Source organism: Camelus dromedarius, chromosome 33 (genome assembly GCF_036321535.1).
Source record: "Camelus dromedarius isolate mCamDro1 chromosome 33, mCamDro1.pat, whole genome shotgun sequence".
Lineage (NCBI taxonomy): Eukaryota > Metazoa > Chordata > Mammalia > Artiodactyla > Camelidae > Camelus > Camelus dromedarius.
Window position 1 is genome coordinate 19,331,605 of NC_087468.1, and position 27,422 is coordinate 19,359,026.

General features: G+C 37.0%; 1 protein-coding gene across 1 annotated transcript in view; it reads left to right on the forward strand.

Annotated features, from left to right (window-relative positions):
- Positions 1-8,509: 8,509 nt before the first annotated feature.
- LRRTM4 (leucine rich repeat transmembrane neuronal 4) overlaps positions 8,510-27,422 on the forward strand; it is a 601,673-nt gene continuing 582,760 nt past the window's right edge. Inside the window, exons 1-2 of the mRNA XM_031440970.2 lie at positions 8,510-9,193; positions 11,051-12,597. Coding sequence (XP_031296830.1) covers positions 9,190-9,193; positions 11,051-12,597 — 1,551 coding nt within the window. The 5' untranslated portion in view covers positions 8,510-9,189. The remainder of the gene's footprint in view (positions 9,194-11,050; positions 12,598-27,422) is intronic.

A 27,422-nucleotide genomic window follows, 5' to 3' on the forward strand; every position in this document is an offset into this window, starting at 1 on the left:
GAGACTCTTAGCACCCGAAGCAATCTGACTCATTTAGAGATGCTGGGGAAAATATTTAGTGAAATTGTAATATTACTAAGATCATCTGGCCGCTTTATAGTTGAATCTGGACCATAACACAGACCCCTTGGTGATCATGCCAGTGCAATAAGACATGTTTGAGTGAGGACTTGGGCAGACCCAGTAATGTACTGATAATGATAGTTAATAAAAAAGGAAGTATAAAGCCTATTTTTTCTTTCAAGAAAAAAGTTGATAGTAAAAAATATGAAACTATATACAGACAGCCTCGGTTGAATATTATTAAATCTTTCAGGGAAAACAGTGAACATGCATTAATTAAATTCAAACATATCACCACGCCTATTAATATGTGGACACTGATATGGAGATACATACATTTAACACTCAAAACAGCCTTAAAAATTATATACTACTATCCTATTATTTCCACTTTACAGATTAGGAACTACAGAGGGGCTGGTTAATTTGCTTTTTTTTTTTTTTAAACCAGCTACACAGAGACGGGGAATTTTTGCTCACTGACACAGCACGCACTCAATAAGGACTTGTTAAATTGAGAAACTTAATAGCGCCGCACTGGAATGCAAATACTTTTAACTTCAATGTGCATGTTCTGGCTAATATACTGCTTTGCTTTCACTTGAAAAAAATGTACCAGTGTGGCAGAAAGAAGCAGCATATTGATTGGTGGAGTCATTTAAAGCTTCATGTGGTAGTTGATATAAAAGGCCTAGTTGGGCTATTTCATTCAGAACCGTCTACAGCCCTTCATGAAAACCATACACAAATGCTCACTCCCGTATGATGACGATGCATGTAACTGTCTAATGCATAATTGTAAAACTTCAGTTTATGGAAGATATTATAAACCACACTCTTTAGAAAGCCAAAACCGATCAGCAACAGCACTAGGACGCCAATTACCAAAACATAATCGCTGGAGACAGCAGGACAATATGCAGAAAAATAATAACCACCAGTGCTTACTAGCTGTGATTTTTACCAGCTATAGAAGCATGCATTCTGCTGGCACCATTATAGCATAATTAAGCATCTTATAGGTCTTTTAAAGTTCTGCTATCATTATTTACTTAACTCTAAAAATATCTCTGCTTTACAAATTTGTTATCACCCCCTTCCTTATAGGAGATAAACATGAGAGGCAAAGGGTGAAGAAATTTATCAGCATGGCTCAGATACAAAAAAGGATTTTAGGGTGTAAAACACCTACTTTAACCAATTAGCTTCCTGTAATGGATGTCTGATCGGATATGTTTATGTCGTCAGGTGAGACAGCTGGAATCATTTACAGAGTATTCCAGATCTTTCTATGACAAAGTCAGAAACTTGGCTGATACATGAACTTAATTTGTCAGACGTTAGGGTGACATCAACACGCTTCTGGTATCATCTTCTACCCTTATGATTCATACGTGTTGCAGAAAGAGAGTTACAACCATAGTGATATTATCAAGTTAAACATTTACCAAGACATTTTTTTCTGTGTTACTTTCGCTTCTCTTTTTGTTGTCAGTGTAGATTTTTCTACCTGGTTGTAATCAGTATAATGAGGATTATCTTGCTTTTATCATAAAATTATTTTCATATTGATCAAGTGCAAATATTTTATTGTTTACTGTGTTGTTTCTGTAATGTGCTGTTTCTAGTTTTTTCAAAGCTTATTTTGTGACTTATTTTTAAAGGAAAAGAACCTTTCTAATAAGATCCTGTCTAATAAAACTGCAATGCGCATGTTTTGTATTTCTGTTCTACAATAGATGTCTTATTTCAAGACACCCTAGAACGGAAACACCAGGTTAAAAGCTGGCAATGTTTGTTTCTATGGATCTTGATACTTACTGCTAAATGCGTTAAAATCATAATTATTCTTCTTTATATTTCCACTGTAGACACAGGTTTGACAACAAACATAAAAACATGTGCAATATAATTTAAAATATAATATCTGATAATATACTCAGTATATGGTATTACTTTTATTCCTTTTCCTAGTAGGGATATATATATATATACACACACATATATATATAATATATATTTTTACATATATTTTCCTATCTGACTATTTGAATTTCATTTTTTATTGTATTTTTTTTATTGAGGTATAGTCAGTTTACAATGTTGTGTTAATTTCTGGTGCACAGCACAATGCTTCAGTCATACATGAATATACATATATTCATTTTCATATTCTTTTTCACCATAAGCTACTACAAGATATTGAATGTATTTCCCTGTGCTGTACAGTATACACTGGTTTATCTATTTTATTATATATCAGTCAGTACCCACAAATCTCAAACTCCCAGTTTATCCCTTCCCACACTCCTACCCCCTGGCAACCACAAGTCTGTATTCTATGTCTGTGAATCTGTTTCTGTTTTATATTTAAGTTCATTTGTCTTTTTATTTTTTTTAGATTCCACATATGAGTGATGTCATATGGTATTTTTCTTTCTTTTTCTGGCTTACTTCACTTAGAATGACAATCTCCAGAGCCATCCATGTTGCTACAAATGGCATTATTTTATCATTTTTTATGGCTGAGTAATATTCCATTGTATAAATAGACCACAACTTCTTTATCCAGTCATCTGTCAATGGACATTTAGGCTGTTTCTATGTCTTGGCTATTGTAAATAGTGCTGCTATGAACATTGAGGTGCATGTGTCTTTTCGAGTTAGGATTCCCTCTGGATAGATGCCCAGGAGTGGTGATGGCTTATTACCCAATCTACCTTGTAACAAGTTTTGAATATCATGTGGAAAAAAAGCCTTGATTTATTGCTTTCAATTTCTTTTTAAAATTTTCACTGAAGCAATATTTTAATTTTTTTATAGCAGAATCTGTCAGCCCTTTTTTGTGTTTCTTACATCACCCCCAATTTTATAACAACAGTTATTGAAGACAAATGAATAATTTTAAATGATTGAGCCAAGAGTTACCTTTTGGCAGTGGAATTTCAATTGGGTGTTGCCACTATTCCTGTAACAGACAAAATGCTCATGTTACGTAAACAACATGTCATGGTCCATGTGTCGAGTTCGATCCAAAGCTCTAATGTTAAATATTTGTGAAATTTTGAAAAAGCTATTAAACTTATCTTAATTATAGCTTCTATATTTGTATATTCATGTCAATGTTTTTTAAACTGTATACACTCAGAAGTCAATTAAATACACTATCAGCATATTATTAAGCAAAATTAAATAAAGTAAAAAGTATCAGAATGATATGGCTTTAAGAAAAGCATTTTTAATTCAGTAAAATGTATTATTTTCTATGTATGATGGTGAAAGAAAAATGTGTATATACTTGAGAGCCCCAACACTAAATTTCACATTCTGTTGTTTTATATGGTTCCCTACATAATCTGTTCAGCTCTGCCCCATTTCCATTACACCTATCTATAGAGTTAATAATATCATGTTTTTCAAATTATTGTTTTAGGTTTGCATTTTTGATTTGATTCTTATTTATGTAACAGAAAAGAACAAATCTGACTCCATATTAGATCTGTTCCTTTGGCTTCAACCCTGCGCCCTGTTTTCTAGGCTCAGTCTTGCTGGCTCTGCACCTTCTGTAAAAGGATGTTGCCTTTAGCCTGAAATACACAGGAGAGCCTGTTCTCAAGGCCCTGGCCTTTAAGGATATTAAAGGATTTTGCACTTCTATAAAGATAACAAGTTGCAGAATGGAAAATAATGTTTGTTTTGTTGGAGGTTTACATGGACACCGTGATCTGATCCACATGGACATCTGCAAGAACAAAGGATTCCAAGAACAAAGAATTCCTACACTAAGACATTTGCAACAACTAACCACACCCCCCCCCCCTTTCTTTTTTAGTATAAAAGGAGCCTGAATTCTGGCTTGAGTAGGATGGTTCTCCAAGACAGTCTGCCATCCCCTCTGTCTGCTGGCTTTCTGAATAAAGTAATTATTCCTTGCGCCAACGCCTTGTCTCCTGATTTACTGGCCTGTTGTGCAGCAAGCAGAATGAGTTTGGACTCGGTAACATTTACAAATTTTATTTATCTGCTGAAACCCCCCATCTTTTGATCCATTAAAAATAAAACAGTAACCATAGTTATTTTTGTCTGTGTCTGATAACTCTACAATTGAATTATCTGTGAGTCTGTTTCTGTTGTTTATTTGTGTTTTCCCATTATTTGTTCAAACAAGCCAAGCGTTTACCTTTCCCAAACCTATTTTACTGTTTCACCTGCTATATTCTTCTCCTTTGCACTTAATTTTTGCCTAGTTCACTCCCCTCATTCTTATAGTCTTAACTTTGGTCCTTATTTCATTCTACAAATGTGTGACAGTATTTTACTTGAAGGCTCATTAAAATATTATAATTAAAGATTCCTTTCCCAAGTCTCCAATGCAAATTCTCTCCCATTATTCTGTTTCATAGCATCTTTATATTTACTATACATTATAATCTATGAATTATGTATTAATTTTTGTTTCTATTCTTAATGTCCAATTTCCATGCACCTCAACCCCCATTTTACTATGTTTTATGTTATGATTGTCTCCTCATTAGTATCCTATCATCAGTCCATTTTTTTTCCCCTTTTGAAAAGTTAGTTCACTGGTTAATAAAATGAAACACAGAAATAGTCCAGTTTTATGTGTCTATAATTTAGTACAACTTTTGCTGTGATATATTAATAACATGAACATTATCTTAATTTACACATTGGGATTAAAAGTTTTGAGTATGTACATTAATAGTCCTAAATTCAGCTGAACACATAGAGTAAAATATTTTTCTTTAAATTTTTAACAAGTGATTACCACTTCTACCAGAAGTGAGGATCAGTTAAATTATGATAGTTAAATTGAAAAGGTCATTCATTTTGAAAAAAGATGATTCGAGATTCCTCTTCAGGTTGAAACTGAATTATGTATATAATTAAAATGTGTCTTGATGGGTAAATTATTTCTAAGCATGTGCGCATACAGTGTAGTGTTTAGAGCATGAGTGTGTGTGGGAATGTGTACAACATGAATGCTGTTGGCTTTTTTTGTTGTTGTTTACATTAATGAGTAAGACAAAAGTGAAACAACGTAGACATAAGTTAGAATTTCCCTCCTCAATGACATGAGTGATTTCTTTGCTCAATCAGCTAATAGTTTTCAAATATCCGAAGGATGTGTTTCAATTTTTGTGCTGTTTATAATTAAATGGCTACAGATGCAATGCACTTCTAAGTTTAATCTGTATTTCTAACATTTCCTCTATCACTTTCTTAAGTCTAGACCCTCATCAAAACAATAATTCACACCTTTTGTTTTTGCTGATTTCCTTGGTGTAAATACTCCTATCACGGTCAGTTTCAAATGATCAAAGTGAGGTTACTGAATGCTCTTTGTGATAACAAAAACTCCTATTAGATCCTTAGTTCATGAAGTCTCAATTCAGTAAATGAAAGTACTAAATCCATCCTATTAAGTAATACCTCATGTGTCACGTAAAGCTGAAGCATCCTCCCCCTGGTCAGTGGGGACCAGTTGCAGACGGGCCATCCGCCACCGAGGAGCAAAGGGGAAGTGTAGCCAGTTTCTCCCATTCTTGCCCACCTCCTCCCACACTCAGGTACCACTGTTTCTTACTTTCCTAGGAAACTTTTTGATTGACTGGTACAATGATAAAAAGGGTTTTTGATATCTGAGCATAGCAGAAGTAAAACAATATTTATCTTTCTCAGGGACACACTGATTGATCCTTAATGGCTCCATTAAGAATCACAGGCCAAATTTCCCATGACAGGGATGACATATTTTTCTTCATCAGCCTTGATTGGTTTCTGTTTGTCTTTGTTGCTGTTGTTTTGGTTTGGTTTGGTTTGGTTTGGTTGTCTGTTTTGACAGTGCATTTATACAGATCCTTCTGTTGAGGGAATTACCAGGATTTTAAGCAGATTTATTCTCTCTCTCAACCTCTCTCTCTCTCTCTCTCTCTCTCTCTCTCTCTCTCTCACACACACACACACAGAGCCTACCTCTCTTCCATGGAAAACACTTGTTCATATTTTTATCCAGACAAACTCTGAAAGTGGAAGCCAATTCCAATACTCATGTAACTCGTTTTTGCTCTGGCAAACCCATTTCTCAACTTCTGGATTTCTCAGACAGGAATCACATACCATTCTGTGGTTCTGCGCTCACTGCTGGAAACACAGATCAAGCTCTTTGAGTAGCCTGTAGAAGCCCCTTGCACTACGATTAAGCTGGAGCTGATATCCCTTCCACTTTCTTTTGGGTGAAGTGTGTGTGTGTGTGTGTGTGTGTGTGTGTGTGTGTACGTACACGCACATGTGGTAACAGACGGACTTACCTTTCCAAAGAAATCTTCCACACAATATCCTTTCTTACTCTTAACTCTCTGGACCCTTTAATATCCTCACCATGTGTTCAAGACAACTGTAACTAATTGTTGACAACATTCTTTATAAATTCTGCACATGGTCAGGGTTTCCTTTGGAACACACATGTATCAGATCTTAGTACTTTAAACAAAACTGGCACTTTAGCTGGTTACTACAGCATAAATGTGGGTTAACATCGGATTTTTTCCAGTCCACTATCCAAAGCTGTTATGATATCTTTTATTCAAGTAAAGAAAAATGTATATGTACACATGCACATACACACATCCCATATTTGGAAAAAATGAAAAAAAATACTCATCATATTAGAAAAAATAGAAAATACAAATAAACAAAAAATCATAAAGGATGAAATGAAATACACCCAAAACTAACTTCCCAGAAAATCTGCTCTGAATATTTTTTGTGCCCATGCAAATAAAAATTTGTACAGAAATAGACCCCATGTCACCCCCTCTAGGACCCATGTTCTCGCTCCTGCTGTGTGCACGGCGCTCACCATTGCCTCTCAGCAAACACAAGCCATTTCACTCCCAATTGCAGCATGTGTTCTAGTTCATGAATATATTAACTTTCCTGAACTAATCCTCTGTCACTATTTGGGTGCGTTTTTTTATTTCTGTGTAAACAACACTACTGTGAACAAATTATATGCGTGTCATGTATGCGTACCTCCTTAAAAAGGTGTATATACCTTTCATTAACTTCTCTTGGTGCTCATTTGCGTTTTAGTAAGTACTAAACCTTAAACCAAAGGAATGCACTTCAAAAACAGAATTTAGATATCAGTTAAAGAGAAAAGGATGTATTTGTTCCAGGAGAAATCTTTGTAATTAGACGATTGCCCGATACTGCTTACCCATGTATCTGAGCTAAATAATATATGTTATTCATATGATAAGCCCTCCTTACTTATTAATATTTTGGTAAACAATCTAAAATCAAGGACTGTTTATTAAAATATTCATTTCTAGTGATCCACAGCAATCTTCGATGCTCATGTAATATTCATTTAAATTTCTCACACCTGCTAAATTAGGTTAGCAATCTTGTCTAGCAGTCTTTCTCTGTATTGTATTGGTCCTTTGTTCTGGATTGTTCCAAAAATCGTTGTCTGCCAAAAGATTATGAAATAAACAAGAAGAGAAACAAAATGGAGGCCATGCTTTATTCTGTGTTTTCCAAAGTTTAGTACAAGTTCAAGGGAAGTGTATAGCTTTTTAAAAAGTATGTATTTCAGGATTATATCATTTTATCCTTTCTAATTCTTAGGCTACTTTGCAAATTTTAGAGAAATCTTACGATGTAGAACTCACGTGCTTTTATTTTTCTCGAATTGCACTTTATGGTAACCAACTTGCACAGGAAAATGTTTGCAGTGTAAATGTAGCTGAGTTTAAAGGAAGTGATGTCAACCTGGAATTTGACCCGCCTAACATTTAATCTCTCTTAGTTAACTGCACGTTTGGTAATATAATATTAAAAGATAACTGTTTTAAGGCTAAAAATGTACACTTCTTGAAAGTAACGCTCTAGACTGTTCAATAAAATGTGCAAAATTGCAGAATATATTTTATTATCAAAAGTTGAGATTTTTAAAACTAGACCTAAATTTTTTAATGTAAGTATCCTCATAAGTGATATAATTACATTTTCCCTTGAGTAAGACCCTTTCTCGGTTTGCTTACAAAAAAGACTGTAAATAACTAAAACAAACCAACACCAAGAAAAATAAAACTGAAATCATTTCTGTTGTTGGAGAAAAGGTAATAAATCCCCTGTGATATATGCGGGAAAAAAAATCAGGTTGAGGCAACTTTGAAACAACTATTTGCATGATATTTAGAGAAGCAGTATTTTACTTAATATTTGACAACACTGAATGGAACTCCTTGGCAGAAACCTTTCATAATATATATTATTGGAGAGGGGGAAAAAAAAAGCGATCCTGTGCCTTTAATTTCCCTTCTGAGCGAGGGAAGGCTGCACACCAGCGACAGTCTCACTTGTTCCCGTCTTTAATGTGCAATCTGTTTTCTCCAGCGGAGGGCACTCAGTGTATCACAAACTCAAGCATTAGCACCAACAAGCTCTCAGCGTCATCCGTCTCTGGAAAGCCTTCGGAACTAGACAAGGGCTGCCTCCCAGCACAGCCACAAAGCACCGTCAACCTGGCCAGCCGAGCGGGTAAACCTGGCCCTCATGGCTTTTAAGCTGGGGTCTCGGGCAGCGAGGAGGCCTGCTGGCTTAGAAGAGCTGAAAACCCACAGGATGAGTTGCTTTTTCTGAGAATGGCAAAAGCCGGCACGATAAGGAATGCCAGGTACTCTGAAGATTTCCTTTCTTTCTTTTTTTTTTCCCCCTCCTCTCTTTTTCCAGAGAAGTTGGTCACCCCTGAGATGGGCTGCCGCTCGGCTGCACAGATTGCCAGTTACTGCTGACGGGTCTCTGCTGAATTACACAAGGATGCTCAGCGCCTAGAGGCCCTCCCCAGCCCCGGCTGCTCCTTCTCCCGGCCCCCCACCCCAGGCTGGGGTTTGTTTTTTTTTTTTCATATATGTATATATATTTCTCGCCTGTCCTCTCCGGGGAAGTTTGTGAGGGGCCAGCAGCGCCCATGCGGGATCAGAATGGTGTGAATGGCAGCCGCGCTGTGTCATGAAGGTGCTGGTGGCTTCAGCACAAGACACCAAATAAGAAGAAAGCTGAGAGCAGGGGGGAGCCGTGTTTGGATGACAAAGGATGGGTAAGTGAACTTTTGTTGTCTCCTTCTCAGCAGAGCTGAGCCTCTGGGCTTCCCATTCTCAGCCGTGGTGTTAGCTGCTGAGAAGACGGGCGGGCAGGCGGAGAGCGGCAGCCTCCGAGTTTGCCACTTGACTCTCTGTAGTTGCTGTTATATTTCTGGATCGTTTTCCTTCTGTCTTTCTTTTTTAAATTTTATTTAAAATTTGTAAATGCATAACACGGAGTTAGACTCTGCAGAAATACCTCTGACTGTCCCTTCCGTGTGCGTGTCCACGGCTTGGGCATAGAGCGTGAGAGAAATATCATATCTGTTTCTGTTTCTTGACAACATCACCGTGCTTGTGCTAACACTTCCCTGCGTGTGTGTGTGTGTGTGTGAGTGTGTGTGTGTGTGTGTAGGGGTGAGGTCACCGCTTTATCAGAGGTCGTACAAGGGCTTGTTCATCTCTGAAGCTGTATCCTGAACACAGCTTCCAAATTTCCAACAGTCATTTGCCAGTCTTGTTTTTTCAAGTGCGACTGGCATCCCCTCCGCCCCCCCCGTTCTCCTGTCTGGGAGAGCTGGAGTGTATTTCGGTGAGGCTGTAGCTGGCAGGAAGGCAGAGAGCAAAACCAGTTTTCAAATTAAAAATAAATTCTTAACTGGTTTGAGTTAAAAAAGGAGAGCTTCCTTTGTTTTTTGTTTTTTTTTAAATCAGGAATTTGGCTGATTGCCTCTTGGTTAAAAATATGAATATTTAAGATTAATTAAGAAACTGCATCACATGGCACTGTGTGGTTTTTTTTTCCTTTTCCTCACCGCTGAGAAATAATAAATCTACTGTTGACAGAGGAAAGCAGTCCCTTAACACGCTATGACTTGGAAATGCAGCCTAAGTGCCAATAGATTGCAGCTTTGCAGGCTTTCCGAAGTTAACGGAGGTAGGGGGGAAATAAAAAGTCGGTCAGTGAGAAATCTGAGCAAGTAGGGCTGGGGGAGGGGGTGTCAGTCTGCTGTTTGCGTCCTTGATTATTTCCATTTGCAAACGCAACTGGTTTAAAAATAACAGAGAAAAACTAATATTCTCCAGGACTATCTTACATTTCACGCAAGTATTTAATAAGAATTGCACAGCCGTAACTTGGGGGTGTCCTGTCCTGCCAGCAGTCAGGACTCTGAGCTGGGGCCCAAGCAGGAAGCTCCCGAATGCCGAGAGCCTCCGTGCTCGTTACCACTCTGAGCGCACCTTGTGCTGTGACCAGTCTGCATGCCCGGCTCCGCCGTCTGTCCGCACTGGTCCCAAAGCCCTTTTTCCCCGAGCTCGTGTGTTGTTATCCTGTTACGCAGTGAGGATCCAGTTTCAGGCAGGGCAACCGTGGGTTACCTTCACAGCTTCCCTTTGCCACATCACAGCCTCTTTGCTCAACTGGGAAAGATGCAGAAGCACAGGGCTTACTCAGTCCCATGTTCTCCCATTTCCAGGAGACTTCATGCTCGTCCTTTTGGTGCTGGCGTTCAACAGTGGCCAGCCAGAGGTGAACGTTATTAAAATGTCAGCATGAAGTATTAAGCTAGGCTCGGGGTCTTTTAGTGGTGATGCATCTATGAACTCCTGAGACTCAGGGGGGCTGTTCTCAGTTCTCCGGCACGGTGGCGATTTGAGAATCAAGGAAGAAAGAATGGAGCCTAAACAGGAAACATGCAGCTATGCAGAAAATAAGGTTTTAAGTATCAAATACATTGCCCTTAAAACAACTGTCCTGCTCCTACCTAAGAGGTAATGCCCCTGATTCTGACAAGGCGGTGGTGACTTACAGCAACAGCTTTACAACGTGCGTTTGTCTTTTCTTTTCTTTTCTTTTTTTTTTTATGCTGTAGGTTTCCGTTCAGTTACGCAGCTGAGAGGCATGCGTGTGGTGCTGGCGCTGCTCCCCACCCTGCTGCTTGTGGCGCCCACGGGGGCTCAGAGAGCTTGCCCAAAGAACTGCAGATGTGACGGCAAAATTGTGTACTGCGAGTCCCATGCCTTCGCAGACATCCCCGAGAACATTTCTGGAGGGTCCCAAGGCTTATCACTGAGGTTCAACAGCATTCAGAAACTCAAATCCAATCAGTTTGCCAGCCTTAACCAGCTTATATGGCTTTATCTTGACCATAATTACATTAGCTCGGTGGATGAAGATGCATTTCAAGGGATCCGGAGGCTGAAAGAATTAATTCTAAGCTCCAACAAAATTACCTATTTGCACAATAAAACATTTCACCCAGTCCCCAACCTCCGCAGTCTGGACCTCTCCTACAATAAGCTCCAGACACTGCAGTCGGAACAATTTAAAGGCCTTCGGAAACTCATCATTTTGCACTTGAGGTCAAACTCACTGAAGACGGTGCCAATAAGAGTTTTTCAAGACTGTCGAAACCTTGACTTTCTGGATCTGGGCTACAACCGCCTTCGGAGCTTGTCCCGAAATGCTTTTGCGGGTCTCTTGAAGCTAAAGGAGCTGCACTTGGAGCACAACCAGTTTTCCAAGATCAACTTTGCTCATTTTCCACGTCTGTTCAACCTCCGCTCGATCTACCTGCAGTGGAACAGGATCCGCTCCATTAGCCAAGGCTTGACGTGGACTTGGAGTTCCTTACACAACTTGGATTTATCAGGGAATGACATCCAAGGAATTGAGCCGGGCACGTTTAAATGTCTGCCCAACTTGCAAAAACTGAATCTGGATTCCAACAAGCTCACCAACATCTCCCAGGAGACCGTCAACGCTTGGATATCATTAATATCCATCACTCTGTCTGGAAATATGTGGGAATGTAGTCGCAGCATTTGTCCCTTGTTCTACTGGCTTAAGAATTTCAAAGGAAATAAGGAAAGCACTATGATCTGTGCGGGACCTAAGCACATCCAGGGCGAAAAGCTCAGTGATGCCGTGGAAACATACAACATCTGCTCCGAGGTCCAGGTGGTCAACACCGAAAAATCGCACCTGGCCCCCCAAACCCCCCAGAAGCCTCTGATTCTCCCCAGACCCGCCACCTCCAAATCGGACCTCACCCAGCCCACCCTGGAAGCACCAAGCCCTTCCCCAGGGTTTCAGATTCCTGGCACAGAGCAAGAGTACGAGCACGTTTCATTCCACAAGATCATTGCAGGGAGCGTGGCTCTCTTTCTCTCGGTGGCCATGATTCTCCTGGTGATCTATGTGTCCTGGAAACGCTACCCAGCCAGCATGAAGCAACTTCAACAGCACTCGGTCATGAAGAGGCGGCGGAAAAGGACCAGGGAGTCTGAGAGACAGATGAACTCCCCTTTGCAGGAGTATTACGTGGACTACAAGCCTACAAACTCTGAGGCCGTGGATATATCCGTGAACGGATCCGGGCCCTGCACGTACACCATCTCTGGCGCCAGGGAGTGCGAGGTATGAACCGTGATCCTCCTAAAAGTGTTTCCGCTGCGGGGAAGGAGAGGTAGATGCTTGACGCGCTAGAGGTGTGTCTGGTCGCTAGAAAGATTAACGACCCCTTTGCTTTTGGGTTTTGCTCAGTGTGAAAGGTTACTTAATTAAATTACAACCACCAGAAAATTGACTGATTTTTTTTTTTTTCCTTTCTTAAATGGTTGACACTTGAAGGAAGTTCATTCAAGGATGGGATTAAGTTGGAATAAAGCATTATGTTGAAACAGCTGTTTTTTTTTAACAGTTTGTATACAGGGGTTGGACTTAACAAACACGTATCCACACAAACGAAACTCTTTTCATTCTAAAATTTATGTCTGATTCTTGCTGTTTGACTTTTGTAACCGAGTAAAGAAGGAGGGGCCAGCCTAATTTAACAGCAAAGCGAGTTTTACCAAAATTCCAGGAGGTATGAAGATTTAAACCAAAGAGCAATTTACCCAAGGGTTGATTTCGTTGTACATTTTTGGTTTTAATTAAAGCATGCAACAGGGGTCTCACAGGGACAACTGTTTCCATGTGACGTGCCAGTTAGATACTCTACCAGCGCGGAGAATGCCAGGCCTACCGTGTAACTGTATTAAGGCTTTCAAAGATGTCTTTTTTCCTCCCTTCCTTCCTTCCTTCCCTTCCATCTTTCCTTCTTCCTTCCTTTTTCCTTCTTTCTTTTCTTTACTTCCTTCCTCCTTTCCTTGTTTATCTAATTACTGGACATAGCTCACTTGTCAAAGGTTGTCCTGAGTGCTGGCTGTATGTATGTGCTCAGAATGGAACTTACACTTTGTGTTTTGGCTTCGTCCCTGGGAACTGAACCAGTCGCGGGGTTGCGGGTTAGTTAGCAGTAGCAGGACAGGCATGACGGGGACTGCGTGCCGGTGCTGCTGTCGTCCCCACACACATGCCGTGCATTCTTGTTAAACTGGTCCAAAACCAAGCGATGCAGATACTCATAAATGCAAAGAGAGATATTCGGGTTCTGAGTAATCTCCCTTCTGCAACAGTCACCTCAAATGAAGGCATTTCTATACTATCCTGTTTTCATTTTCACGAGAATAAGATTGGAGTCAGGGTCTGATCGTTTAATTTTCAAGACCACATCTAGGAGCATGTGAATAAGCAGAAAAGTAGTCACAGGTTTTCACCTTATCCATAAGGAACACTGGATACAGATCATTCCTTACTTGGTAAAGTTGATCGAAAACTGCCAAGACTGTGACTAGCAAGGCCTTGTTAGTAGAATAAATTAGTGAAGACAGATCAAGCACTGGCTCTGTGTCATCTTAGTATCCAGTTTCACATGGTTGCTTTTTCAAAAGAAAGTTTTAATGAGTATTTAAAGACGTTGCCCTTTTTAATACCAGTTATAACAGTTGAATAATATAATTTGCTTTTTGATAATGTTTACCCAGATCTTTCCATAATCCTAAACGTAGATGCTAGCGAAAACGTTTTCAGACAAAAGCACTGAGTTTGAAATAATCTCCAACTCGGTGTAATTAGGAACAGCGAGCTGTTCTTCACGGAGTTCGTTTTCTCTTTTTTATGTATGGTTGAAAATCAGAAAATCAATCCCAGATAATCAATCCCTAAAAGAAATCTGTATAAGCAAATGCCTTTACAAATTAAAGAGAATAAATGGTTTTATATAAAAGTCTAACAAGGCTTGATGTTTTTATTGTAGGCTGACATTTATATAATATTCATGAATATCAGTAAAACAAGTTCATCTTGTTTTATTTTACATTCTTCTTATATTTTGAGATCCTCTTAAAGGCTAGTAACATAAAAAGAAAAGGAGAGTCAAGTTCCCATCATTCATTGTCTCTTGGCATTTGTGGTAGAATGGTGATTTTTGTTAACAAGAATCACCAAAAAAGAAGAGATTCTTGAAGAACTAGGACTTGAGAACAATGGTTCTAAACCTTTTTCAGAGATCTTAAATTACAAAGATCATCCTTTAAGGACCCTCGGTATTACCATGATAGGAACAAAATAGAAACATATTTCTTTCTGTAAGAACGTGTAGTATATGTCTTATTTGGTGGTGTTTATGGTCATGGATTGCCGTGACATTGTTGGGGAAGAACGTGGTGTTACAGAATTAAACAATGACCAGTTTAATTAAATGTTACAATGAAGCTGTTGAGTTAAACTGGTAGACCTTCCTGAAGGAGATCAAACTGTCCGTGCCCTAAAAAGTAGAAAATGGTAGGCGATCAATCTAAGGTCATTGACTCCACTTTCGAGTGTGTAGGGTCCAATAAAGCTACATTTAAATAAACATGCACTTGTTTTAAAATACAAATGCGCAGAAACAAAAACCGTGGCCACCACTCCCCCTTTTATCAGTGTGTTCACTGTATTACGGTTACAGATGGATATAAGAAATGAAGAAAGGCAGATTCTTAGAAATTGTCATGAAAAACCATAATTTTCCCTTACTTCTCTCGTTTAAAAAACAAATTCTCTATAAAATGAAGCTGCGAGAATAACGATTTGCCCAAGTTTACGAATTTTTAGGACAGTAGAGATATGCTAAGTTTTAGTCTGGTGGTGTTTTGACAAACCTCACAAATCAATAGCCTCAAAAAATGCAGAATGACTGGTATATTTACAATACCTTTTTGTGAGGTAGTTTTTTATTTTTTATTCAAAACACCAAGCTCTACCCAACAAAGCCATAAATATTTAACTAGAAAGCTTAGCACCAAATGCTAATTTCCTAAGATAGTGCCTTGAAAGATATTGCATTAAATTGAAAATTCCACCTATACAGTTGACGTTATCTGCAGTTATCATGATCTAATTATAGTTAAAATATCCATTTTGCCTATTTCCTTTAACATTCCTCCTTAGAATGATGGCTCTGAGACACCACACATAGAGAGCATGCAATTTATAAGTTAAATAATTTTGGCTCTATTCTTCACAAGTCTTTAAATTTTAAAAGTCCATGCACACATTACATGCTAATAGACTGACGGAGAATATTATAATAATTTAGGAAGTGAAACTCTTTTCTAGGTATAAAAGAGGAGTAGAGTAGATAGGTATGAATGATTAATATGATATATGGCACAACTCCAATAGATACATCTCGGTCATCAGACGTTGAGCAGATCAGTGTGCTTGGTTGAACTGAATCATTTAATTTGCCCTCAGTATGTGTTCAGAGAAGGTAACTTAAAACCAAAAGGACACAGCTTTATCTACAAGTGTCACTAAGAGAGACAAATACTTTTGAAAACAGTTGTGAAACTTCAGGTCGCTCTACCTCGTACGCATTATTCCAGGAACCGTGAAGTTGCGTCACGCAGCCCACCGAAGTTTTACTGAAGGATTACGCAGAACAGAATTCTGAACATCGGATCCTTCTAGGGTAGAGTCTCTCAGATGAAATGAGCAATGGCCTTTATAAAATTAGACTCCGTGAAGTGAGCTGAGAGTTTGCCTTTTAAATTAAAAAGAAAATTGAAATTGGTGAAACCTGAACATGAATGAACGTGATCTCAAAAGAGACCCTGCATTCAGAGCGTTTTAAAAGATAAGTAACTGAAATGTAAAGTTTAATGATCCTCAAACGCTGGCAAGGCTGCCTCTAGGTGTGTGGGTGACATTATAGGTATGTATATATATTTTCCAAATATTTAACATTTTCGTTACACCCTTTAGAACCAAGTAAAATATAAACCTATCGGCTGTCTCTGGGGCTTATGTTGTTTCCTTCACTGCTGTGCAGTGGGCAGGATGGACCATTTCTGACCATTTGTTTGTGCATTTATTGAATGTATTAGATCAAGTCCAAACTACTGATCTAAGGAGGGTTATTAACTTCTTTCTACGTGTTAGAAATTGACGTTTTGAAGTATACTGAGTGAACTTCCATGACCTAAAAATCATAATATATTCAAAGAGGGTTCTAAGTGAAGCAGGCCCAGTATGACTGAGTTTAATTTACGCTTTACTCGTATAAAGCTACAGAAAACAAAGTTAATTCTGGTGGCTGACTACTACCGTGTCTTAGTAAAGTGTTACAATTGAAACTACGCTTTTCTATGTACAGAAAGTAAATTTATGCCTTTGTATGTGCGAGTCTGTATGTGTGTAGGTATGTGCGTGTGCTTGCGTACAGAGATAGAGGGAAAGTGTGAATCTATTTCCATTAAAATTTTTGTTCGTTTGGAGCATTTGAAATATTAATGACAAAAACTTGGGTCATGATTACCGGAATTTGTTAGTCAAGAAAATCCTTCTTAAGATAAATGTTCAATCTTCTCTAAAATTGTAAGTTATCTTATGGCTAGAGAGTCTAATGTTCTTTAAAAAAAACCCAGAGTTTGAACTACACATTGGCATTTTTGGTGTGTCTTTATGACAGCACCCTCATTTCTCTGTGACCCATCACTGAATGAGCCTATTCAGCCAGTACAATAAATCCCATCTCAAATCGTTCCTGGAATAGTACACTTTGCAAATTTTTGTGGTCGTTCCTAGGACTGCAAGAACAGATGGGATAGGAAGGAAACGCTGAGCTATTTATGTTGATTGTTAATGAGAAAAGGAAGAGCTTCTTGAGTTGCTAAAAACTGGCGTGCTCAGGTGAGCAGCCATACAGTTTCTTTATGTTTGAGGGCAAAACACGTTAACAGGCACCTCCACATGTGAGTGTGTGCGCACGCACACAGAAATGTATGTGCCTTTTAAATTCTCCCAAGTAACTAGTTACTTTGAAAGCACTTGAAATATGACATCTAAAATGTAGATTGTCTAAATTTGATCCAATTAAAATCCATTTGTGAATAGAATTTCTATTAGAACCTTCAACTATTAGCGGTGAAGAGTGACAGCTGCCAGGAAGGACTGACGTGGCTAATTTAGGAAAAATTTTACACTGATAATAAAGGGTTTAATTCCTTTATCTAGAATTAGCTTGTATTAGCATCTCATGAACCAGGCTTTAATAACTGGTTGCTTTCTAAGATCCCAAGTCGAGAAGTCTGACTCTGGTCTCAGGCATGTATAGCTGTTGACACACCCCAGTAATCTTCCTGTGATTCCAGAATTTTTTTTTTTCTTGTGGCTTTCTCTATATTCAATAGAATCTGATCATCGTAGTCCTAAGAAATTACATTTATATATAGATTTAAGCTTTGGAAGTTGCTCGAGAATATTAACACTGGGGACTTGATGACTCTTCAGAATTTCCCTGTCTCTAGAGTTTCGTGAATCACTAAATCAAAGTGAAACTGTATCAACCTGTGTATCAGCAGACACTGGGAGTTTTGAAAAATTAGTACGTCTTTTGATCTGTGAAAAGCATGAAAGAGATGTTGAATATGTTTTAAAAATTAAAATTGCTTTTTATAGTACCAGAAGAGCTATCATTCATTGAGTCAGTTTAATAAAATCTCAATATTCTTAAAGTGGAAGAGGAATTGTGAGGGTATTTTTCTCATGCACTCCATAAGGCTTTAAAAATTTAACTGTTAAGGAAGGTTTAGAAAAAGCATGGTATTTTTCTATGGTATCAGAATCACTGACTTTTTAATAAGCTTGCAATGGCTCCATATGTGTAAAGGATATGATTTATACTCCTGCTAACTACTTTAAAAAACAATGCTTTCATGGTCAAGAGAAATTAAGATCCTTTGAAAGTAAGCTGTTTGACTTTTAGTCAAATCGTACATGTTATAATGCTTGTAAACATATGGCTTGGTAATTAAATGACATCAAAGTGGATACACATTAATAAAAGGTCATTAATAAAGGTTAAAGTCATGCTGAGAATATTAAAACATTCAGAAAAATCCTATCCAAAAATTATAAATAAATTGACTAAAAGAAAAATATTGAACAAAATCTGGTGCCTGGATATCGGATAAACAATAAACACTTGCATAACTAAATAAGGTTATGATTTTACTATTTTTTTGTACATGGAAATCAGAGTTTTTTCATTTTAATATTATACAAGTAGTATTCTTAAACATAAATAGGAAAGTAACTTTGAAATATAGTTGCATTTAAACAACCATGTACAATGAATCACCCGTATATCCCACATAAATATTTCTAAACTACTGAAATAGATGTACTTTGCTTTATCCAATTCACATGAATTGCCTCAAAGATAAATATTTAGGTGAGATATTAAAAAAATTTACAGGCATCAAAATAATATTATGTTCTTCTATCATTGCCTCAGTGTAACACTATGGTTTTCTGAATTTTTGGATGTCCATACACCATCTCTTGGAAGGTTCTAGTCTCTCCTTTACTTCAGTCTTTTATCAGTATTTACTTATCACTCAGACATTAGAGTTAGAGATGAAGGTGTAATTGCTAAACCTAGCAAGACGGGTCATATTTTTATTCTTATTTTACTTTCTTAAAAATGTAAATTCTTCTAGTAGAAAAAGTAAGGTACAGTCAATATGTTTATCACTCTGATTTTAAAAGAAAAAATTTAAGTAAAGAAAGAGTAACTATAATATCAAAACAAAACTTCCTAAACAAATACATAATTATCATTTTTACCTACTGTTTCATTGGATCTTCAAATTTCACTGAACCTAAAAACTAAAAAGCATATTAGTTTTTACAGTATATTTGAAGATTTGAAACAAACTAAAATGAGTACATATGGGCTTGTTTAAGAAAACTCACTCTTTTTTTAGGAGCTCAGTAAGCAAAGGTATTCCAAAATAGGAATAGAGAGTGTTATGAATTGATTCAATTTTGGGGTCATTTTAAAGGTTAGATCAAACGCATATAAGACACCTAATTTTAGAACAGCAAATGATACAAAGAGGGCAAATGCCTGAAACTGTTTAACTTTGGAAAGTCAGTGCTATTTAATTTATACTCACTGTGTATTTTCATTTTAAAGGATAATGATCGATGTTTTGTTGCTTTCTTTTAAAATTAAATATCATCAGATAAATCATTGAAATTACACTGATTTCATTAAAACCAACAAGAAACAGTCTTTGGGTATAAATCCTGTGCTTGCTTTTTCATTCCTCCTTTCTCCGTCAAGTCGCGTTCACTGAAACATTGCTTCTTTCATTTTCTGCTAGAGTGAATTATTTGCTGTGCTGGGAATTATTAAAAGTTGTTTTTTTGGTTTTCTTTAACTGTCGCCTGTTAAATACATTTATGTTCAAATGAAGCCCTGAAAATACTGCTTGTTTGTTTCAGCATAAATTTGGTCGCGGTGCATTCCACTATTATTTGATATTTACAATTTTACGTTGACGTCAACTATTGTTAAATATTTCTGGTAAGATTTTTTACAAAAGAAAATACTAGAAATATCAATTAATTCTGTCTAAGTCTTTTTTCGTATGGTCTCCACAGATGAAAAATTATTTTCCTCTGTGTTTATAGGTCTGTAAAAGCTACAGCAGAGAGGTCAGCCTCAAAGGAATTGAGGTTGATGGTCAAACCACAACATGGACCAAAACTTCATTGGTCCAGTGGTTGGATCAAGGGCTGGAAAAGAGGTCTCAGAGATTTGAAACTGACTCACCTCACCTCTGTAATATTGGACAAGTAAAGATGTATCTGACCTTTCTGTGATACAATTTTTCCATCTATTGAGCCGGGATCATAACTTCCCAAGTAACTTGTTGAAATGATTAATGAGCTACTATGCAGATACCACTCTGAACTCTTCCATAAAAAAAGCCTCGGTGCGAAATATAAATGAGTACTAGCCATAACCCCTACTGTGTGCCGGAAGATGCAAAATACAATGTGGCTGTGCTATTTCCATTGTTATTATTAGTTACAATGACAGTTATAATACTCCCTGATGTAGAAGCAAGTGTTGTGGTTACGTTTCTACCAAAGTGAGTAATAAACCTGACCTTTCAGTCCCTTGTCTGAGCTGTAATTTAGTTAGGGTACCAGACACACTAATGCTTAAATAATACCCCGGACTTGTAGAATGCTCCCTTGGCTGAACGTTTTATTCCTGTTTCAAAGAGAGCAGCATTTGCAATTCTTTTATTGGTGCTAACGCTAAAGAAGAAATGGGTTGTGGAAGCAACGTACACATTTCCAGTCTGATCAGATATTGCCTTCTGGTTCATTTTCTTAACAAACGGAGGCATTTTTAATTTCCCCAAAGTGTTTCTGCATGCCAAGTGGGAGTCTTCAAATACTATGTAAAATATTTCTTATGACTAAGTTAATGTGTGATTTTTAGAAGACCCGCTATTTCTCACACGTTTATAATGCTTTCATGTCTATATAGTAAGTATTTATTTTTGTTAAATATAAGATGAGGTCTTCTATTTTGCATACATATATGATTATATAACTCCTATTTTGCCTGATATATTTTGAAATGAGATACATTTCTTTGTAAGTTTATCATTGTACACGCTATGACTGTGTGTGTACAATTAGGGCCCCGGTGATGCGGGGTTTTTGACACAAACAAGCAGCCTACAGACAAAAGAAGAGCGTTAGCTTTGCTAGAGAAGACAGTCTGTTGTCTTATTCCTTGTGACTGGAGAGGCAGAATTATTCCAAATTGGAGATTCTGCTCGGTGATGAGTAAGTCTCTTCCAGTTTTGCGTTCTGGAACTAGGGAAATAATCGCACGAGTGTGACATGATGGGGTCACAGACCCACTGGACCCGCTGTGAAATGGATCAGAGCTAAAACTCCATTGATTGCATGAGACTCTCGTCTGACGGGGGGGACCACAGTGATGTTCCGCATCTGAAGGAATTAGTGTCCCTTCAGGGTCAAGGGCCAGTAACCCCCCGAAGTCTGGTTACTTCACTTTCCCTGGTGCACGGTCACCTTGGTTAGTAGTTATGTGTCAGATGACTCAAGTTAGACTTCTGTTCACGTGACCTGGCACGATTCCACTTACACAGATCTGGTCAGAAGTTAGCGGACTGCCCGTGTGCTGGCTCCTAAGGGCACTACCACTGAGCAGACGGCGTCATGAACTGCTTTGAATCAGACTACACTGAATGCTGCTTTGACTCTGCTGTCAGGCGTGGTAGCCGTGCCCACCTTGTCTTTGGCACTAGGACTGTGTCACCCTAGGATCTCTTTGTCCCCACTGCATTTAGGGATGTCCGTTGAGGTGGCTGTTCCTACTGTGATTTCCGAGCTGCAGTGGAGAGTGACGACCGAGCCATTAACCCTGACCCCACATTCCTCCATCCTCTTTCCCCTCTCCTGTTGCCCCGCTGTCAATCAGTGTTATCATCTTGGGATTTGCTCTGCAGTATTCTCGTCAGATTTATGTTTCTTTGAGGACCACTGCCTAGGTCCCAATCTTGAATCTTGAAAGGAGAGAATACAAATTGTAAACATAAAATTTTAACCCTTTGCAGTTCTTAATCTTTTTGGCTGTCCATCCACTCATGGTCAGTCCTCTCTCAAATGACTGGAGGATAAGAGTTGACTTTAAATCAATGTTCCAACTCTTTCCCCTGTAATCTTGGCATAATATCTTCCATCAGACCATGGATACAGTTCTTCCCCACACTACGAAGCTGGCAAGGAGCACTGCCCTAGAAAGGAGGTCGCATCCATTCTCTTTCTCATTGCCTTTCTTAGTGAACATTTGTTGGAACACGGTGATTAATTGCATAAGCAAATACATGATTTTATTGATGTTTTCAGACTACTGCAATTCCATTGACAGTAAACAACTAAAGAGATAACCTTATTCTAAAATATGAACAAGTATAATTTTGTGCATTAACCTGACATATTTTGTTTATTTTTTGATTATTTTCTAATTATGATTGAATGCTTTGTTTAGAAAATGTTACAAATATGAGATTATTTATAAAAAAGAAGTAAAGCAATTATCAAAAGCATATCATACAGAGATAATAATTTTCATATTCTGCTACATTTACATCTATAATATGCACAGATATGTATACATGAGGGTTTATAAAAATATTTCAGCATTGAAAACTGGGTGCACAGACTTATATATATACGATTACTTTAAAGTTCACATTTTGTGATGAATAAAATCACTTTGGAAAATAATATATTTTTGAAATTCTATCCCTAACATCATATTTTACTTACCGCTCCCTTTTTGTTGAACTACTATGATGCTCTGTTTCACTGTTATAAATATTTCTTCAGTGACTTCTTTATCTAGATTCCTAGAAGAAAAAATACATAGCCAAGGGAATGAAAACATTAAACTTAACTCCCCCCAAAATATATACCTATTTGTGTTACCACATGAATTGTATGAGTTATTTTCCCACATATACACCAGCATTATTTGTTATCTTTTTTAACAAGTTGACAATTTTTATTTTAGTGTTGAATATTTACATCCTTGGCTTTAGTGCAGTAGAATTTTTTGTATTATTGGATTTCTTATCTTGAAATATGGTGCATAAATAGTCCACAGGACTGATAATAATACTAGTTCCCATTATGTTCTTTCACATTGCTTTTATTTTTGGAAAGGCCTTCCCATCTTGTGGTAAGGAAACATTTACTATGTTTTGATCATTCCATGTATAATTTTATTTCCATATTCATTTCTTTAATCTACCTAAAATATCCTTTAATAAATCATGGGAAACACAGACCTACCTTGTTTTTTCTCACAAGGGTTATGATTTTTCCAGTGTATTTTACCATGTTAATGGGAAGTTTTCATACATCCACATCAGTTCTGTGCTTTCTGTATTTTTCCTCTGGGTTCATTTTCTGTTCTTGTATCAGAATCATATTTTCATATTGTTATAGTTTAATTTTTAAATTTTTTGTAAGTGTGTCTTTATTCCTACTGCTAAATTCCAAATACATGTTTTAATTTTCTTGTTTATTCTTTGCTATTTTAATTTGAAATAAAATTTTCTATCTTCCTCTCTCTGTCTTTCTCTCTCTCTTTTTTTCTTTTCCAGAACACACACACACACACTCACTCACACACACACACTTACACACATACACACAGTACTCTGACTGGATTATGTGGATTGATGAAAATGATTAAAATCTGTTTGTTGTCAAAAGGAAAGTTATTGATTTTATGGCATAAAAAAGGCTTAGAGCTTCATTTATATTATCTATTTCTTACATCCCCTGTAAACATGTTGTTTATTATTAAGATTCTAATATGTATATAACAACATTTGTGTGGATATGCATATATAATTATTATCAACATTTTGAACAAATCCATTAATTTCAGTAGGTTAATTTCTTTAAAATTTCTAGTTTAAAAATAATTTTGTAAAGAAAAAATGTGTTAACTTTCTAATAGCTACATCTATTATTTAATTTTTTTCTATATTCCATTGGCTAGATCTTCTAGACTAATGTTACTTAATTATGGTGATATAGAATTTTTTTGTTTGTTTCTAAGTTTAATGCAGGCTGTCTCCTGTGGTTTTGTACATTTTATTATTATAGTTATTCATTCACTTATTTATTCAAAAAATGTATTGCATACCTGCATTAGTAGCTGTTAAAACAGGACTCAGTGCTGTGTTTACAACAGTGGGCAAGATAATTTGTTTTAGGTAAAAATTTCTTTATCCCATTTTTCATACCTAGTCTCATTTATAAATACACATTTATCAAGGTGGGCGTTAAATATGACTAAATTACATTTTGGCATTTTGTTTTTCTCTTTTTGTGAGTTCTTTTTTTTCCCACCTTTTAGTTATTGATTTTTATGAATTATATTTTTGTTTTCTAATGTGAAATGTTATTTGCGTTTCTGGAACACATTGTGGTTGCTTCTTTCATAATATTTTTTCTAGAGTGAATCTCATTGTGTTTACTTTTATTCCATTTTCTATTTTTAAATCACTCTTAAGGGGTGGGACTCAATATTATGCTCTGTTAATCAGTTGAATTATATTTATTGATTATCCTTTTCTAGCTCTGAAATGGTGCCCATTTTGAATATCATACTGAAAAAATAGTATTAATTTTATCCAGATTTGTTCCTTTTGGGGGTCTTTGAATCAAAATGTTGAATTAGAGTTTCTAGAAAAATACCCTTTTCATTGAAAACATAGCATGTATAATGACTTATTTTATGTAATAATTACTTTTTCTGAAACATCTCCTCTAGTCCATAAATATTCATCCAATCACTATGGGCCACTATACTAGAAAGTGTAAATGAGGCAGGTGAGTTTTATATATTCTTATAATCCAGAATAAAAATCATTAACGTATCAGATGTAGTTTTTCCTTAAGATTTTAAATTCCTTAAAGATATAAAATGTATCCAGTCATACTTTTTGTATTTTGGTTTTGTTAATTTATTCTTCTTCGTCATTGCTGAAGGCTTTCAGTTTTATTAATTTTTTTAGAAAGAACTTTAAAAAGAATTATCTTTAAGGTAAAGCGAATTATATCACCATCCCACTTCCCAAGGTATAATGTCACCTAAGTCTGAGTGAACCCCTCCACCAGCAGGCTCTGGAGTTCTAAGTTGTGTCACCTTTTCATTCTCACCTTACCTCTCACTTCCTTACGTAGCTGAATTATTTCTTTGATCTAGACCAGGAGGCAGGAGAATATTTCTGGAAAGGACTAGATAGTAAATATTTTAGACTTTGCGGGCCACACACTCTCTGTCACAGCTACTTCATTCTGCCGTTACAGCATAAAAGCAACTGTAACAAATATGCAAAGAAACAGCACATCTGTGACCCAATACAACCCTATTTACAGAAACAGGCAATGGCTGGATTTGGGTCCTGTCTTATAGCTTGCTGACTCTTAACCTTGATCATCTTCACAGGATTTTAATCATGTCTGGGTCTTACTATTCAAAAATAACATAGAATTTTCTCCTAATCTGACATCTTCCTTTCCTTCTGCCCTGTCTTATTCCTCCCCTTCCTAGAAAAACCTTTTCATAAGATTCTACCCTGGTCCCCATTTCCTCATCAGTCACTCAATTCTTCAAGCCACTGCAGTCTGTCATCAGAACCTATCAAGCCATCAAAACAGCTCCTGCTAAATTTGCCACTGACTTCATTATCACTAAACTCTTTGCTTTTATTTAAAATGTTTTGCTTTACTTTGATACCTTGGCAACATTCAACTCTCAGTCTTTTCTTTCTTCTTATTTGGAGAAGATGTTTTCTGAAAGATGCTTTCCTTCTTCATCACAGTGTGTTTCTTTCCCACATCCTTTGTAAACTCAAATTCCTCTACCTGAATATTATGTTTTCCTTATGGCTCTGTCTTGCACCTCCTCTTAGACAACTATGTTCTCTCTCCTCTCCCGCTCTCTCTCTCTCTCTCTCTCTAAATAATCTCAGGTGATCTCATTCTCATGTACAGCATGCATTACTATTTATTTATTAACATGAATAAGTTACTTCTTTATTGGTTTTTTCTCTGAGTTCCCCACATGTACACCAATTTCCTATTTGACATCTAAATTCAAATATCTAAGGGGTACCTTAAGCCCATCCCCAAACCAAATCATAGTCTTTCTTTCCAAACCTGCTTTCCTTTTGGTGGTTCCTGTCTTGTGAATGAAACATCCATTTCTGCAGGTCAGAATCGTAAGGAACCATCCTTGCCTGCGTCCTCACCCTCACGTTCCATAAGCAAATCGTGGTGAAATCCTGCTGGTTCTACTTCTTGAGTATCTCTCAAACCCATCCAGTCCTCTCCATCTTTACCGGTACCGTTTTGTCCTGTTGAGTCTCCCCAACTCTGCTCTTGCTCTGCTGGATTTATTCTCTACGCTGTACACAAGGTGCGTCTTTCAAAACAGAAGCTGAGTGTGTATTTAGAGCAATTTAGAGGAGTCCTGTTGTTCTTTGGATGAAAATTGAAACCCTTAACATGACCTTAAAAACTGTGAATGATCTGGTCCTGCCTCCACGGATTCTTGTCCCATCACACTCCCCTTGCGCTCAAATCTCCATGCAAGGAAGCGTCCACACACTCTACACTGGCCTCCTTTTCTTCTGCTTTCATTAGTCATGCTCTGTCCTTTGACAGCATCATTGTATAAGCCCAGACCTAGAATGCTACTCACTCTGCTCGGTTAGTTTCTGTTCTTCACCTCCTCAGGAAGCCATTACTGAAGTTCTTACGTTGTCAGATCACATGATTTTATTCCTGCTTACCACTGCATCTTTTAAATAATGATTGGATAACTGTCTTCCAGTTTTATTTGACTCTGATCCAAGGAGAAGTAACAGATGACAGTTTTTATTTGACCTGTATCTTCAATGCCTTCCTCCATATCTTATGTAGATGAGAAGCTTCATAAATATTGACCAAAAGAATGAATAGTTGCATTCCCAAATTAGACTCTCTTCTTTGAAAAATCTCTTTACAAATTTTTCTCTTGAAAAATCAGTAAGTTTACTTCATTTATTTTTTAAAGTTCAAAAATATATATTAGCTTTAAGATATAGATTTGGTATAGCCCATTTTAAGTAATTTTTCTTAATAAACTTTTTATTAATATGCCATTTTATTGTACAGTCTATGCTCAAGATGACAAAACATGTAAGAACGAAAAAAAGAAAAATACCTTTATATAACTTTGTTTACCATTTTACTAACATATTTGTATATTTTTGTTACACAAATAAAATTAATAGAAGCAAATTGTTTATTATCTGCCGTTTTTACTTACTCTATTGTGAGCCCACTAAGTGTTCATCTACAGTGTGATTTTAGTTAGTGGGTAATACTGTATAGTATTTTTCTGTACATAGGTTCCAGTTCTGATCTGGCGGTTGTTTAAAAATTTTTGGAATAAATGAACTTAAGATGACCAC